The following is an 18,088-nucleotide window of genomic DNA, read 5'->3' on the forward strand; positions in this document are numbered from 1 at the left end:
GTTCATTTTATTGAGTACCCATTATATTCAAATCACTATAGTAGTCATTGTGTAGATTTCAAAGATATGAAATATAATACAATATACTTCCTCTTGGGATCTCAAAATCTAGTCATGAAGGAGATAGAAAAATAACCCAGCAGAAGAAAGGATGTGAAAAATATCATGACTAGTACAAAGAAGTGCATTAAGATTTAATCTGTTTCTTTCCACAAAGACAGGGAGTGGAATTTACTCTTAATTAGTATTAAAAGTTCAAGTGTTCTAGACACTTGTTGTTGTTGTTGTTGTTGTTGTTGTTGTTTGCATATTGATCCCTTACCAGTTACACAAACACACACACATAGGTGCACACACACTATGTAGATCTATCTATACATATCTCTATATGTGTATATACACATAAGTACATATGTGTGTGCACACATATTAAGGAATATGAGGTGCTAAATGTAATTAGCTCAGGAGATTCTTTTTTAGAGTAAAATCAACTCTACAAGGCTGACATTCTTCTTACTGTTGACCCTTTCAGAAGATTCAATAACTTCTCTTCCAGATGCTATTCCTCATTCATTATCAAGTTTCACTCAAAGTAGTAACATCCATGAAGTTGAAACCATAGCCATAAAACTGAAATCAGGGCACTCACTATGAGGACTGTCTATCAAGATCCCAATGTCCCAAGTTTCTTAGTTGATTGAATTGGACACAAGAGAGAATGATTTTTTAAAAGACTGCTTAATTTTTTATATTTCCTAAGGCAAGTGGGAGGGAAATTTAGGACTATTTCTTCTGAGAAACTGGGGCACTAGCTATATCATACACAATTATTTTATAATTAGGTTGACATTATGTTAAAATGGAAGTTACTGTAACCCTGACATTCAAATGTCTTTTTACTGTTGGCATAAAAATTAGAATGCATGCCAGTTATTTGCATTGTTATTTTCAACAATCCTATATTTTAAAAGGGCACTATAAATTCAGGCACTAAATATTTCAATCACCATACATTTCATTATTTCTATAACTATTATATTCCATTACCCATGCAAACTAAAAATACTGCTTTTGACAATTCAAAAAAACTATTAAAACTATTAGAAGTCAATAAAATCCCTAGATTTTTTATTATTTCTGTACTTTCTGACCTATTAGAAGAGAAAAATTGGAAGTGGAAGACAGTGGATGAAAAAAAATCAGGCTATAAATCCTTATCTAAATCTTACAAACAGCATTGACAAACATAAAAACTAATGGCAAGGAAAGAGTTTATCTACCGAGGGCTTTCCTGTGCTGATCTCAAGTTAATTATTGTCCAATGTTCATCATCATATTATCATTCAGAAAGAGTTCCATCTGCTTCCTGTGGGTGGAAATGTCACAGACCATTGTCCTACCCTACCACAATGTAAATATTGGCAACAATCATTTCACAAAGGAAAAACAGGTCTCAATCAGTTTTATTGAAATTTGAATTATTTGAAGCTGCTTCTCCATAGGAAAAGGAAAAACAAAATTTCAAAGAAAGGCATTACTGTATAAGTTAATTTAAAGTAATGAGTATATCTAGTGCTTTGCCAAGAACAAGGAGAGTACTCTACACAGCCAAATACTAAATCAGTTACTATCTACCTCCCACCCCAGCCCCAGCCCTCTGCTACATAGCTCACAGCACACCTTCCATAAAGCATCCAGACTTCCCTCACCTGATTTAGGAACCTGGAGAAGTAAAAAAAAAAAATCACCCTTTCCAAGTGTAAGAGTTATTTTATTTCTTAAACTGAGAGGTTTACTAAGCGGTCTATGTCACATTGGGAAGAAATCCACTCCCTATCCACACTTCAGTTGCTCAAATTCTAAACAAATCATTGTTGCAAAGGCTTCAAATATGATTAAAGAAGTTTTGAAATATGAGAAAAAAGTGAGGTCTAAAACTCTGCCAGTGTGGTTAACTCCTTATCTAGAAGATAAGGGCTGGAAAAAAATACATTGAGCACTTGTAGAAAACACCCATCTCATCTAGTCCCAGGAAGGCTAAAGTGGCCAGTTCTGATTGTCACAGTTTCTTTGAGAAATTATTTCTAATCATTTTACTTTGGGATTGGCTATGCCTTCACATCTAGGGGCAAAATGGTTCCAAGAATGAATCTTTCTGACCTTATATGACATCTGAATCAGCAAAGTTAATCAGCAAAGAACTCTGACCTCTTGTCCAATGTGTCACTGAATGATAACTAAATTCAGTGCTTGTTTGGGCTGCAAAATTGAACAAGCAGCCAAAGACATAACCAACCCATGAGCTTACTATCCAATCCACTCCAAGGTTGGGACATTATCACATTCTTCATTTCACAGATGGTAAAGAGGAAACACTGGATTAAGCCTGCCTCACCCAAGAGCTCACAGAAAATAAAAAATAGAACTACACACAGTAAAATAGAACCCTCAAATTTCAATCATTTCTCTGTTACTATCCCCTCTAGAATATCAGATAAAACAGCATCTCTGCCTGTGAATTGCCTTCACCCTCAAGTCTTGCTGTAGACATTGACATCAATGGAATTGGAGCCATAAATATTAGACAAAAGTCTTGACTTTTGCTGTTAAGATCATAGGGATCTTATGTTTTCTCTTTCAAAATCTGCAGTTGTGGCAACTCATATAACATCTAATGCAAAAACTTCATAATCATCTCAAGGTTTGGTTGGTGTTTATTTATTGTTAATAGAGACAGAAAAGATAAAAAGTATGCTGTTGTGAATTTGGTAGTTGTGATGTTTCAGAAAAGCATATTAATCCCTGTAAAATGTTGAATTAAGGAAACATTTCAACCTGTTTCATAACAGCAGGAGCACAAACAGTTGTTGCAATGATATCAGAAATATATTGTTCATTTCTAATATGCTTCCCTGAGAAAAGCCAACACTTCAGCAAACATGAAATCTTGACATCAAGTTCCTCAAGAAAATCATTATCGCAAATGGTGGGAAGTCAGCTACTAGAACAGGAGGTGACATGCAAGTGGGTAGTCTGTTGGCCAAAGGCCATGCCATCAGGCATCTTGCTTTATGCTCTAGAGTCTAGTTTAGCCATCCTATATATTCAGTTTCACTTAGGGAGTTAGGGCAATATCTGGAAAGATCCCTGGAAATAATTCTATTCACATCAAGCTAGAATGGAACTCTAGAGATTACCATCAGTCCATGTACCTCTGAAAGGCTGTTGTGTTTCCAGGGAAACCCAAAGCTGATTGTCTCTCTTTAAGAGGAGGTAAATATTAGCATTATAACCAGCAACTTGCCTGGATGGAGGCTCACATGTCTCAGATGCATTTCAGTTTTGTAGATTAATAATAGCTTACATTTATGCTTATATTTGTTTACAATAGTTTATATTTTCAAAGAATATCACATACATTATTCTATTTCATCCTCATTAACCACTCTGGGATAGAGACTACCAGTATTATTATGTCCATTTTACAGATGAGGAAACTGAGGCCAATTGATTTGCCCATGATCACATAGCTTGTAAGCATCAAAGACAGTATCTGAATTCAGGCCTCTCTTGACCCCTTTCTTTCCACTAAACCACATTCCCTCTCAATATGTATCCAAATAAGTAATAATACACATCCTATGTAATTTCCTTATCCAAGAAAAGATAGCATCAAAATCAGGGGTAACTGGCCAATTAAAAAAAATTGTCTGACTGGGATTTTAAAGCTACCTCTCATATATTGGTCTAGATCTTTGAAGATGCCCTTCAAAAGAGCTAGAGACGTTGTAACTACACATTATATACTAGTTTGCAGTACCAGTTTGGTTTAATTTTATGAAATCACAATTGTTTTCTGTCAATTACCAGTGTATGCTTATCTTTGCTTAGAAGTTAAGCTTTATGTTGTTACACATTCTTCATGAGTTTGAACTTCACCTTTAAATTAAAAAATAATAAGCTCTGCAGTTTTTCCTAGTCTGTGCACAACATCACTCTACTATCTACATTAGGATAATCATAATGGGAAAACTGGTCAAAAGGGAAGCAACAACTCCAAACATCCAATTATCTGAAATACTACATGAGTTCTTTATTGTGTTGCTTCACTTTGTTAACTACCCATTCCTTTCATCTTCACAGAACACTTGTAAGGACCAGTCTTTGTAAGTAGCAATGAAAATGAAGTATAAATAACATACACAAACATACTGGTATTCTGAGTAGGAATAATTATCACAATACTAAGCTCAATAACCAAAATGTGACATATGGGAGCAAAAAGTACTGTGTGGTGCTGGCTATTTCTTGTTCAAAACACGCTTTCAAGAACTGGGTTGCAACAACGAAATAAAAGTGGAAAATTGATGTGAGTCATTATAACTGCAATTTATCTGTCCATTTCCTCTCCTGATAGAGAATGATGAACTGTAGTATCAGACTTCTCTTCAAATTCTTGGTTTTATTTCCTGATTAATAAGAATTTTCTATAAAGAACTTGTGAATCTGTGATGGTAAAATAGTGGAAACACCATAATGTGCGTGCTCAACTTATGTCCTTCCTGACTATTTCTGTCAAAGTACAAATGCTTCTCTACTGTAAGAGAATATAGAATCCAATATAAGACAAAAGTATGTGTTACCTATACTTCCTGCTGTGTCTTGTATACATGCCTATATTTTTAAATTGCCAGTAGATATTAACCAGAATCTGCTTTCATTTTGTATTATTAAATATTATCTAACAATTGGAAATTGTGATGCAAATCACATATAAAACACACATCTATATAACACCACTAGACAACCAGAGAAATTCCATAAATATTAGTGATTAAGATTACCACATCTGAAATAAGGTTCCTCCTCTGACTGCTAAAAAGAAAGTAAAATACTTGTAAAAAGTAAATTCTATATACCATTAAACTTCAACAATGAATTAAAGAAGTCAATCAATGAAGGAGGTAGGTCATGATGGTTATAATCCTATATTATTTGTGAAAGTCTGAAAGAATGGGATTTCATTCTACTCTCTCAGAATTCATCAGTTTCTGTCCATTAAGATATAGTACCATAGGAGATGATATAAATAATGTATGTTTAATTTAAATTAAAACTCAATTAATTCTCAAACTATCTTCATATCTTTTCACCATGTAATATTTTTATAGGAAAAGAAATCTGAGACATTTATTATCTTTTTAAAATTGATAAACTTTACATTGCTGAGTATTTGGACCTTTAATTTCCCAAAGGAAGACAAAAAATGAATTTATTTCAGTCCCAAAAAAAGTAACTTTTTTTTGGCTAAACTTTAAAGCCTTAAGTTTTAAAGTCCAGACTTTTGTATTCTACATGCCTAAATACCCTTGATAATATTGCATAGTTCAGGTACTCTTTAAAGTGCTAGCCTTACCTGAGCCATGAAAGGAAGGAAGGAAGGAAAGAAAGGAAACAAGAAAATAAGGAAGGAAGCGAAATTTTTCAAAGACAACACACCTTCAACAAAGGTTTTTTTTTTTTTTAATTACCTAAAGCATATCTCTACCTAGCACACAGCAAAATGGACTAAAAGGATGGGGGCATCCAATATGAACTATTTAAATCCCAAGTGGACTTTCTTTGCTTGATTTATCCAGATTGAGACAAATTATTTCTCAACTTCACCTTCTTACTTTGTAGATTCATTTGTTCCTACCTCCAGCCAAAACATATATACCAGGTATAAAGTATGATAATGTTTGAAAGACTGGAGAAAAAAAGCAATTCATTAACTGTACCATAACATCTACATATCTCTGCGTTAGAAAAACAATTATAACTATTTTCAAAAACTTTTTCCACTTTTTCTTGGTCATGAGCTAAAAGGCAAATTCAAATGTAGGCCAGATGTAGTTTTCAAATTCTCATTTGTAGTCATCTTTGATAATGCCTCAGTAAACTGCTTATTCTCTCTTGTACTGCTTAGACTTTTAAAATTATCCTTACGTTAAAGTTAACTGTACCTCTTTACCTTTCTTAATGTGAGTTTTACATCTTAAGATATTTCCCAGTGTAAGTACTCCAGACAAAATATTTCTGAAATAACACCAGCATAAAATGCAATGGTAAACATACTGGATGGAGGACTTAAATACTGCTCCCTTATTTTATTAAGATTGTTGGTTATAGTTGAAATGAAGTCATCTAAGCAACTATTTGCAAACATACATGGTTGTCAAACACATTTTCATCACTGTAGTTCAAGGTCTAGAAGCTTGTTGCTGATATCATTCCTAAAGAATGAGTAGAACTATCAAATCTATTTTGATATACAAAAGTTCTTTTTGTTTTTCATAATAGATTCAGGGTCATAGAAAATCAATCTCTACAAACAGGACAAAATAAACACTAGATTCAAGCTAATATCAAGTACAAGGATTAGTTGGCTTAGGAAGTAAAAATAACTAATCTTCACATTCACATAGACGCCAGAAATTTTACACTTTAATTCATCACCATAAAGCTGCAGCCTAGTCTATATTTATTCCTCAAATTAAAATACTAGTAAATATTGAGTGTACCATGCACTTGCTAAAATTTGAAAGGTTTAGGTTAATCATAGCAGAGATAAAATAACTGTTAGATGATTATTTAATAATAATCATGTGTGCCTCCCAAAAAAAGTTGGGATGCAAGAATCTGCAGCTATCATAACAGATCAGTAGATCAATCTATGTAAAATATTCAGGAAAACTTATCTAAGAAAGAATGACTGTCTAATAACATTTATTTCATCTTTGTATTAATAGAATTATTATTGAATACTTATTACTTTTATATATCATATTTTTTCACATTCCTAGTAGTTATTTCATTTACGTAAGTAGATCAAACAAAAAAAGAATTAGACAAATGTCAGAAGTCTCTCTTTACCCAAGGAAAAGAAGAAATCCTTACCTTTCTGTACACAAGCATGTTGGGTGATTCATCAGCCACCCCATTGCTGCTCTGTCCATAATTATTTCCCTGTGCCATGTCACCCCAAATCAGAAAGGCTCTTAAATAATGGAATTATCAACTTGCCACTGAAAAAAAGTAAGAGAGATCCCAATGAGACTTCTATGATTCACAAGTGGTGGTTATTTGACCCTTTCTATCTTAATTTTTTTAAAAAATCACTCATCCGAAAGCTAACTTTAGAATATTTCTACTCTGGCACTGTGGTAGAAGAAAAGACAGCATACAGTGAAAACTTAATGAACTGTAACATTAATATAGCTACAACATACAGAAGCAAGCTTCAAGTAACCTTAGTGATTATGAATAGTTACCACTTTTGGATCCTATATATTCAGCTGATTCCTATTTTAATTAAGACTTAAAAAAGAGGAATCACTTGAAGAAGTATTGAATGCTCATGTTATTTTTTAAAAAATAGCACTTTCATCTAAGTACTAAAAGGAGGATCTTTTTTTTTCATTACAACTAATTGCATTTCCACTTGATTTTATTTTCCAAAAAGGTCTGTAGGGCAACATAAACCATCACTCTTTCCGCGGCGCCCCCCCCACCCCCCCCATACAGCTTCTCAGGTGCCTGGTCTACCCTAGACATATAAATAAGAGACCCATATTACTGTGCAATTCATTAGCACGTGTATTTTCTCTTTTTACACCTGGGGCTCCTACAGGAAGAGAAATACAGCACATTTCTGCTTGTCCTGGTCACCTAGTTTCACTTTATCTCAGTGTCAGCTATCTGCTCCTTTTTGCCCCACACTACTTTAAAAGAAGTCGGAGCACGGTCTAGTTAAATCTTTGCAGGAAAACATTAGAATGTGCCTCAGCCACAGTCAGGATTCGGCAACCAAGAAGGAGAAAACAATTCTGATGGCTACCTGGGCAATTATCAGTAGAAATCTAACTGTCAGAGCAATCAACAAAGGAGGAGACAAACAACCAACCCCCAAATCTCTTTGCTTGACTCGATCACGGAAGCAGCAAATGGCAGGCGAGTCTGTTTGCCCTGCAATGAAGCCGCCAAAGCCCAAGCCAGCGCTTTCAGAACCGTGGACAGCGCCACGGAAGGCGGCAACAGCAGCCCCAGTGAGAAAGATATAGACTCAGCAGTAGCCGACTCCCAACGCACTGCAAACGTACACGCTTCACATAGTGTCAGATTGGGGAAAAGGGTGGGGGGTGGGGGTAACAGGGAGGGCTCCTCTACTTCCTCTCCCTCCTCCCCTCTTACCACCTTCTATTTACCTCCTCGGCCAAGGTCACGGCACCGCGGCGTCTCCTCTCTGGTGCGCACTGGGTGCAGTTGAGTGTCAGCTAGCAGCAAACGGAGGAGAAATGCAATGAACCTTCATCACATAGAAAATGCAGAACCGCGCTGCTCCTGATGCTGCGACCTCCTCTCCTAGTGCCCCTCCCTCCCAGCCACCCTCTTCGGCTGGCTTTGCAGGAACAGCTCCAGCAGCTCTCTCCGTTCGTTCTTTCCTTCACTCGCTCGCTCGCTCGCTCCCTTTTCCCCAGGACTGGTAAAGCGAGCGCGTGCAGGAGCTTGAGACGCCCTGGCCTGTGCGCGCGACTGCCCAGGGCAGGGAGGAGGCGAGGAGGGAAGAGAATAGTCACGTGGACGAGAGCAGCGTCCAAAGGTGCTGGTTCTGGTTGGCGTGGCTGCAGCTGCCTCTGCCGTCCGTCGACTGCCTGCCTGCCTGCCTCCCCTCACTACACCACCTTTCCCTTTAAGTAGGAGCTGGGCCAGAAACCCATTGAAGCGCGTTTCTGCTCTGCTTGTCTTCTCCACTTCTTCCTGTCGCATATCTTTGCTTTTAATACTGTAGGAAGTAATGGAGTTCGGCGCTGCTGAGAGCAAACGGCAAAGAAAGGAAATGGCTTTAGGCATGGAGGGCTCAATCCAACTGGTAGTTTTTCTCCCTAGCCTGATGTGGGTGTGCTCAGGTAGTAATCAGAGGTAATCAACTAACTGCATTACAGTTACTATTATTTTTAATGAATACAATTTCACATAAATGATACAATAATTCTTTATGTCAGTCCCCAGATCGGGAGACAACCTGGAAATGAGGGGGGTTGGGGGTAGGGAAAGACTACGAACTGATCTAATCCAGATTGTATGCAGCAATACAGGCTTCCCAAGAAGTAGAATGAAAGTAATTTTGGTCAACTTAAGGGTGAAAATTCTGTCACCTGTGAGCTATTTGAAAAGGGAGAAAACATTTTAGAATATTTATCTTATTTGACTACATCCACGCAAAGTAACTTTCTCCCCCACATCCACCTCCTTTCATCCCAACTTTCTACCACTTCTATAACCCGCAAGAGGCGGGGGAAGGAGAGACCATGGGATGATTCATCAGGATTCTTTCCAATTAATTGTCATTAACTCTCTTGCAAGAGCTACTATAGCATGGATGTCTGACTTCTTTAAAAAAGGGGGGGGGGGAGAAAGTATGTTCTGAAAACTAGAAGCCACCAAGCTTAACAGTGATTCCTGGCTTTTTAAAGGATGGTTTGTGAGATTGTAGCAAGGAAATGATGACTTCAAGGCAGCATAGGTTCATCAAGAATAATGCCAGACTAACCTCATTTTCTTTCTATGACAGGTTTACTAGACTGATGAATCATGGGAATACCACAAACACAATATGCCTGGATTTCAATGTCATTTGACAAATCCTCATGGTATAATAATCATTCACATATGTCCAATACTTTAAAATGTATTAGACACTTTCTCCAGAATCCTGCAATGAAGTTAAAAGATGTGGGCTGGATCAGAGTACAGTTTGGGGGATTGTAAACCGGTTCAGTGACCAGACCTGAGGATTACTGATGTCACCCAAGAGGTAGGTCACTAGTGAAGGGATCTATTCTTGGTTCTGTACTTTTCAACATTCTTATCAATGGCTTGGATGAAAGCATAGGTAGCATGCCTCTTACATATGTAGGTGATACAAAATCTGGAGAAATAATTGACACATTAGATAACACATTCAGGTTCTTTAAAAATTTCTCAACAAGATAAAACAAGAAGTAAATTAGGGATAGGGATAAGGACCTCTGCCAATCTGGATCAGCATCTTCTCTGCAACATGGAGTCTTAGATAGTTGTCTAGAGCAATGAGAAGTTAAGTGATTTGCCCAAAATCATACACCAGTATGTGCCAGAAACAGGACTGAAACCCTGGTCCTCCTGACTCCAAAGTAGCTCTCCATGTCCTACACCAAGAAACTTAAGAAGGGTAAATAGAAAATCCCATATTTGGTTTCAAAATATCAACTAATATACACAACTCCAGAATGGAAAAGGAATGGCTAAACAATAATCCATGTGAATAATCCCTAGAGATTTTAGTGGCTTGCAAGCTCAATATGAGTTAAAATGTGACATGCAACTAGAAAGGCTACTGTCATCTTATGCTGCATTAAAAGAGTCATAATTCCTAGAACAAGATAGATTACAGTACATGTCTTTTACCTTGCTTACACCACATAGAGGATATGATGATACACAGTTCTGGGTGTTATAGTGTAGAAGGGCATTTATAAACTAAAGCACAAAAGAAGTAGGGTGGGTAGCATGGTAAGGGGACTCAAAAACATGCCATACAAGGATTGGTGGAAAAAAAATAATAACAATAATAATATTAATAAATAATTCATTTTTAATCTGGAGGAGAGAAAACTTGGAAGAGGAGAAAGGATCATCATAGTTTTCTTCAGGTCGAAGTTGAGTAGACAAGTGGTCTTTGGACCAAAGTAAGGAAATATTTCCTAACCAAATAGTCCAAAAGTAGAATAGGACATCCTAGGAAATCATAGGTTTTCCTTATTGAGACTGTTTTAGGCTCCTACAGCTGACCTTGAATGTGTCTTCTCAATCTGAGTCTTTAAACGTGTGAAATTACTTTATAGTTCAGTGAAAAATGAAGACATTGCCTCAAAGTAATTTGGGAATCAAGAATATTTAAAGATCAAGAGGGCTCAGTGTGAGTCAAGGAGTTCTTCCCTTGCCAGAGTAAGTATATAAGGATGGGGCTGTAGGAGAAAAGAAGGATGCCTAAAGAAACCCATTCCAAAGCTGCATCAATAAAATTATTGTATTGCAAAGATAGGCCTCTGCTTTTATGGAATCAGTAAAAATGCTTTGCACTTCCCACAAATCAATCCAGCTCACTCTCTTCCTATTCAATTCTGGGCCCAGCTTATTGTCCATATTCATTGTTTGTCCTAAAAATATAGGGTGTCCCAAAAGTCTTAGTGCAGTTTGAAGATTCAAGTTGCACTAAGACTTTTGGGATATCTGGTACATAATGTCAGAAAAGTTCTATCGGATGTCTATTTAGATGCAGATTGAAATCTGGACAATAGACGTTTATCATCCGTGTGGTCTTTCCTCTGTGGATGTAGAGACCAAACTCCTTTGTGAGATTGCAGATCTCCTTCAAGAAGCTCTACAATGTCTTGGAGCTTGATGCAATAAACACAGTGTCATCTGTAAATAAGAGGAACTGGAGGACCTCACCATCCATAGAAAATTCTTCCTCAGCCTGGATTTTGTGATGGATTGCCTCCATTACAGTGAAAAATACTTTTGCTGAGTAAACATCTCTGTCTTTTGTATCTCACCTGATGCTTATTGTTAGAAGGTCATTGAACAGGATTGTTTCTGTAGTTATATTTCCCAAACTTCCTAGGTTATTTTGATATATTCATGAGAGATATCTTGTTGAAAAAGAGAACATAAGGCAGCATTTTGTTCAACTGAGTAGAATACTTCTTCATAATCCATATGTAATAAGGAAAATGTAATCTTAAATTTTCTATATCTTTCAGTCCATTGTAAGATGGTAAAAATGCAGTCCATCAGTGAAGATCACTTGCAAAAATGATTAGTATTACTTACTAATGCCCTCATCAAGAATGCCCTCAATTTGTATATGGATGACCATCATGAAGATTTTGTATAGATGAGAAAATAAATATACATAAAGGTTGGTAATTGTTGAAGTTTTCTTAATCACTATTTTAAAAAAAAAATAAGGTCTACCTTTTTCTCCCATGCCTTTATTGTTTTCCTTTCCTTTGTAAATCAGTTCCTCATCATCCTGGAGACTATATCACCTTCTGATCTCCTCTATACACACCTAATCCAAATCTGTCTTTGTTCTCTTTACTGCCATTTTTACTTCCTCTGTAAACACCTCAGAAACTGTAATATCTAAATGGAGTGATCCTACTATCCTTGATAGAGAAAAGAGATTGTTGAAATTACTTTTACAAATCTTTTACATTTTTCTTGATAGTTCTCTTTCCATTTTCACCCTTGAATGCCTTTAGGATGGCTTGGCTTAGTTGATATCTTGCTAAGCTTTCTTTAGACTGGTTTTACCCTCCACTACTCTCTATCTTACAACACAATACTCTTCACAATCATCTTTCTTTGTTAGATTTTACAAACAAGTTAATATTGTAATTTGATGTTGCTTTTGGCAGCCATTTCTCTCCATTTGGCAAATAAGTGGAATGTTTGCTGACTAAGGTGTTTTCTGATTTTGTTTTGTTCTTGTAGTAATTAATTTACGTTAGCTGAACTTCTGAATTAAATTATTATTATTATAATGCCTATGTCATTTCTGTCATCCATTTCCAATTTTTAAAAAATTTTAATAGCTTGTTTTGATAATTCAGGATTCAATCTCCTTAACTGTATACCATATCCTTTTTTATTACTGTTCTTTCTTTTTGCTTATGAAAGCTGATCTTAGCTCTGAAAACTTAAAGCACTGCATAAATCCACTACCATGGATTAATGAAAAGGTAGGATTGCATAATGGATAGAGATAGCCTCAGAATCAAAAAATTCAGGTACAAGTCCCACTTCTCACACATATTAGCTGTGTACCCTGGGCAAGTCATTTAACCTCTCAGTGCCTCAATCAACATTCCAAAAATATGAACTGAAGAAGAGCTACACATATGCATTGGTAAAAAATTTCCCCATTGGGAATTTCTTATACCAATGAAATCAGAGGTTTGAACCTTCCCTTCCCATCACCCAAAGGATTTTCAATTGCCTTGTTATTAGGACAAACCAGTGGTGTCAAAATCAAATAGAAACAGAGAACCACAAATTAACATTGTCTGTTTTAGTCAATCAATCCATAAATGTTTATTATGCACCTACTATGTTCCAAGCACTGCTGCTAAGCCCTAGGGATAAAAAAAAAGAGGGAAAAGACAGCCCCTACTCTCAAGGAACTTACACTCTAAAAAGAAAGCATGCAAGAATGTGTGTGTGTGTGTGTGTGTGTGTGTGTGTGTACACATATATATGTATGTATATATGTAAGTGTATACATATATATGAGTAATAGGAAATAGTTAACCTAGGGAAAGCACTAGCATTAAGAAGGGTTAAGGAAGGCTTCTAGTAAAAGATGGGTTTTTAATTGGGATTTAAAGGAAGCCAGAGAAGTCAGCTAGCAGAGTGGAAGAGGAAAAGCATTATGACATGGGGGCAGTCAGAGAAAATGCCCAGAGCTGAGAGATAGTATCTTGTCACTTAACCTGTATCAGCCTATTTCTCATTTGTAAAATGAGGAAGTTGGATTTCATTTCTTCTATGGTCCCTTTTAGCTCTAAATCTGTGATCCTATATCTACCTCTAGTACTCTCCCCACTCCACATCTTACTTTTTTTTTCTTTTTTTTCTTTTCTTCTTTCTTTCTTTCTGTGGAAGGATGGGAATCTCCCTTTTCCTTGACATTGAATCTTCCTCTACAGCAATGGAAAACAATTACTCAAAAGCCTCTTGATATAGGGACTGTATCTGACAATGCATACAATCAGGTGCTCTCCTCCTACCTATCTGACTGAGCCTTCTCTGTCTCATTTGCTGCGTCTCATTTAGTTCACTACCACTAAACATGGGGGCCCCAAGGCTCTGTCTTAGGTCCTCTTCTTGTCTCCTTCAAATATCATCTCTGTGTTGGTTATGTATTTATCACTGTGCCTGGAAAATATGAGGAGCTTAATAAATGTTTATTGCCTGACTGATGCCCAGATCTACTTAGCCAGCCCTAGTCTCTCCTAATATCCAGATTTAAATCTCCAACTGCCTATTAGACATCTCAAAACTCATGTCCCATAGACAACTTGAACTCAACTATTCTAAAACTGAACTCATTATTTGCCCCCAAAAACTCACCCTTCTTCCAAACTTCCCTATTATTTTCAAAGGCACTACCAATCTGTCAGGTTAAAATTCTAGATGTCACTCTCAACTCTTCACTCTCTGTCCCCACCCCCATATTGAATCAGTTTCCAAATTCTGTCGATTTTACCTTCATAATATCTCTCACATATATACTCCTTTTCTCCTTTGATACTGCTACCACTCTGGTGCAGGCACTCATCACCTCACTTCAAAATTACTGCAATAGTCTGCTGCTTGGTCTCTGCCTCAAGTCTCTCCCCATTCCAATCCACTCAGCTGTAAAACTGATCTTCCTAAAGAGAAGATCTGATCATGTTACCCACAATATTGTCCCTAAAATTAAATATAAAATCCTGTTTTTAGCTTTTAAACCTATCATAACTTTGCTCTCCCCTATCTTTCTAGTGTTTTGCTCCTTTTACACCCCCACCCCCACCATGTACTCTGTGATGCAGTGACAGTGGCCTCTCACATGACATCTCCTGACTCCAGGCATTCATTTCTACCACATGGAGTCCCTCACTTCTTTCAAGTTTAAACTCAAGAAACATACACAAAGCTTTTCCTGATTCCATCAACTGCTGGTGACCTCCTTCCATAAGTGACTTTTTAATTTATTAGATGTATATTTATTTCATACATGTCATCTCCCCTGATAGAATATAAGCTTCTTGAGAACAGAGATTCTTTTTTTTTTTTTGGTCTTTATATCTCTGACTCTTAGCATAAAACTTTTCATGTAGTAGGTGCTTAATATTCATTGACTGAATTACAGTATACAGTAATTGAGAAGTTGTGTGACACAGTGGATACAGGGCTGGCCCTGGAACCAGAAATACCTAGATTTAAACCCTGCCTTGACACATAATATAAAACTGGACAAGTCACTTTTCAATGCCCCAAGTAATTCTCTAAGACTATAATTTGCAGAGATAGTACCAATTGGCATTAGAAGAGAAGATTCTTCTTGGAGTTCTTACATAGATGAAATCATGTCTGATTTTTTTTTTAAGCATAGTATCAAAATCAATTATATGAGGTACTTTATAATGATATTCTACCATGAGTGGGAAAAATGGTGAGATATAAGCAGTGTGGTAGGTACATTTCTGGCTATATACCTCATCAATCTTTCTCCCTTCATCATGCAAAAGATCATTATTTTAGGCAATAAGCAACCATGGATCACTTACTCATAATAGGTCTGATCTTCCAGTCCTTGGCTTACCTTACTCTTTGATGACATGGAAAGAAAAAGAGGCACTATAAACTGGCAAAGATAACATAAAATGAAAAGTCAGTGTTGGAGGAGCTATGGGGAGATAGGCACATTAATATGCTGTAGGTGGAACTGTGAATGTATGGTCTTAGCTGCCTATAGTACTGCAGAGTTGAGTAGCTTCCCTAGGGTCACACAAACAGTATGTGCCATTGGTGGGACAATTTGAATCCAGGTGACCTGGTTCTGAGGTTAGCTTTCATTCTGCTATGCCATTCTGCCTTTGAGTGGTTCAGACAATAAAAGCCATAGAAGTTCAGAGGTCATTTTTATTTAGAATGATAAGGATATGCTCCATGAAAGAGGTTGTATTATAGATTAACTTTTAAGGATAGTTATGATTTTCAAAGATAGAGAGAAGGAAATGTGTGAAAAGTAGAGAATGTTTTAGACCCTCTCTAATATATCGCTTTTACTTATCTTGCCCTAGAAGCATTTCCTTAGGGTCCAAAACCTATATAATTGTATTTTAGCTATATTAGATTTTCAAGTGACTAAAACGCAGAGTATATCTAAGGGCCTGATTTTCCTGAAAGGCAGTAGAGCCTAATAAATGGGCCACTAAACTTAAAGCCTGGCTGATCAGAGTTAGAGCTCTCCTACTTACAGTTTGTTGAGAAATAATCTAATTCTAGGTACCTCAGTTTCTTCATAGTTATGAACAAGGATAAGAAGTATGTTCCTGCTACACAATCATCTCATGAGGTGATGCTGAGTAAGTAGAGTGGGAAAAGCCCTATACATTTTTAGGAGAAAGCACTTTATTAATTCAAGGCATTTATAATCTGAAAGAGCTGAGCTCCATGAGGCACAAGGGCAAACACAAAAGCAAGAGCAATATCAATGAAATTCCCATCCGCAATACAACACTGTTGGCTCCTCACAGGATAATTGACTTGGTGTTGATGTAAGTGGAAAAAAATAAACAAAGCAAATTGGTTTCCATAAACCAAGTGATACAGGTTTTTAAGAAATGCCTCTTATTCAATAAGCAACACTCCAACTTTCAATTATAGAATGTAAAATAACCTACTTCATGAGTCACATACACATATACACACACAGATGATTCTTTTGCTTTGGTGCTGTCCATTTTGTGGCTATTTTTCTCCTACTCAGCTCCTTATCAGACAGTTGCCACTGAAGAAAGAGAAAATTCAAATATGCCCCTTTCAGGAGCTAATTCCTCATTCCTGCTCAAGGCCATCAAGAAACTTAAATATTTCAGCCCATTCTTCGGGTTTTCTGAGAAGAGTATGTCAGAAAGTAATGCAAGTAATGCTAGTACTTGCTACTCTCAGGCATCAAATTCAATTAAGTCCAGTAAGCATTGATTAAGTGCTTACTATGTTCATGACAAAACATTTTGCTAAGTACTGGGGACACAAACAGAATAATGAAATAGCCCTTGGTTACCTTTTACTTTTGGAAAAAAAGACATAACATTTACACATACATATTTTAAAAAGGTATTTAAGACACACTGTTGGTGGTACTGTGAATTTGGTCCAACCATTCTAGGAAGCAATTTGAAATTATTTAAAAAGGGATAAAAAGTTCATGCCCTTTGGTCTAGAGTTCCAACCGTTAGGCATATACCCTCAACAAAAGTGAAAGATAAAAATGAAGATTCCACATACTCACAAATGTTTATAGCAACAATTTCTGTGATAGCAAAGAACTTGAAACAAAGTAGAAGACCATCAACTGGGGAACAGAAACAAATTTGCTGTGGATATGAAGTGATACAGAGGTTAGTAAGCAAAACCAGGAAAACAGTGTATATAATGACTATAGCAAAGCAAATTGACAAAGTAAAGTCATGAAACTTATTACTACATCACTAAAATGCAAAATAAACCTGGCTCTGGAGAAGAGCTGTGAAAATATACCTCCCTGTTTTCAGAGATGGGGAGCTATAGGTCTGTTATTTTGCATAAGCTGTCAGATTTGTTTGATAAATTGATTGGTTTTTCTGAACTACTCTTTTTTTTCCTCTTTCTTATTTTGCTCTTCACTTAAAGGGATTGTTCATCAGGTAAAAGGAGTGACATGTTTAGAAATGATTGTAATGGAAAAGTAAAAAAAAAATCATTGCTAAAGATATTTGAGGAAGGAGACATCATACTAGCAATTGGTGGTGGGTAAAAGACTAAAAAAGACTTCCTAAAGCACTTGATCCTGACGATCTTTGAGGTAACATAAGGGAGAGAGTGCATGTCAGGTATGGCAGATGATTTGTTCAAGTTCAGGAAGGCACTTAGATAGAATTCCAAATAAGAGAAAGATCAATAGTCCAAATTGGACAGAATGTTGAAAATAATGTGAAATAAGCCTGGAAAGATAGGTAGAATCCAGTCTGGGGGTTACTATAATCAATCAATAAGCACTTATTAAGCACCTATCATGTGCTAGGCACTGTGTTAGGGGCTGGGATTATCAAAAAAAATTAAATTCAGAGTTAGCTCCTCAAGGAAATGATGAGTTTGTACTCAATTCTAGAGGAAATAGGGAGCCATTGAATATTTTTGAGCTGAGATCATAGGAATAAAGGTCATTTAATCCAGTCCACTAAATTAA

The 18,088-nt window shown here is 36.5% G+C and overlaps 1 protein-coding gene across 1 annotated transcript in view; it reads right to left on the bottom strand.

Annotated features, from left to right (window-relative positions):
• LOC114049867 (regulator of G-protein signaling 7-like) overlaps window positions 1-8,368 on the bottom strand; it is a 633,475-nt gene extending 625,107 nt beyond the window's left edge. The window contains exons 1-2 of the mRNA XM_027871311.1: window positions 8,247-8,368; window positions 6,940-7,067 (exon numbers count right to left, since the gene is read on the bottom strand). Coding sequence (XP_027727112.1) covers window positions 6,940-7,017 — 78 coding nt within the window. The 5' untranslated portion in view covers window positions 7,018-7,067; window positions 8,247-8,368. The remainder of the gene's footprint in view (window positions 1-6,939; window positions 7,068-8,246) is intronic.
• Between the last annotated feature and the right edge of the window lie 9,720 nt (window positions 8,369-18,088).

This window comes from Vombatus ursinus, unplaced genomic scaffold, assembly GCF_900497805.2.
Source record: "Vombatus ursinus unplaced genomic scaffold, bare-nosed wombat genome assembly UNPS02014798.1, whole genome shotgun sequence".
Lineage (NCBI taxonomy): Eukaryota > Metazoa > Chordata > Mammalia > Diprotodontia > Vombatidae > Vombatus > Vombatus ursinus.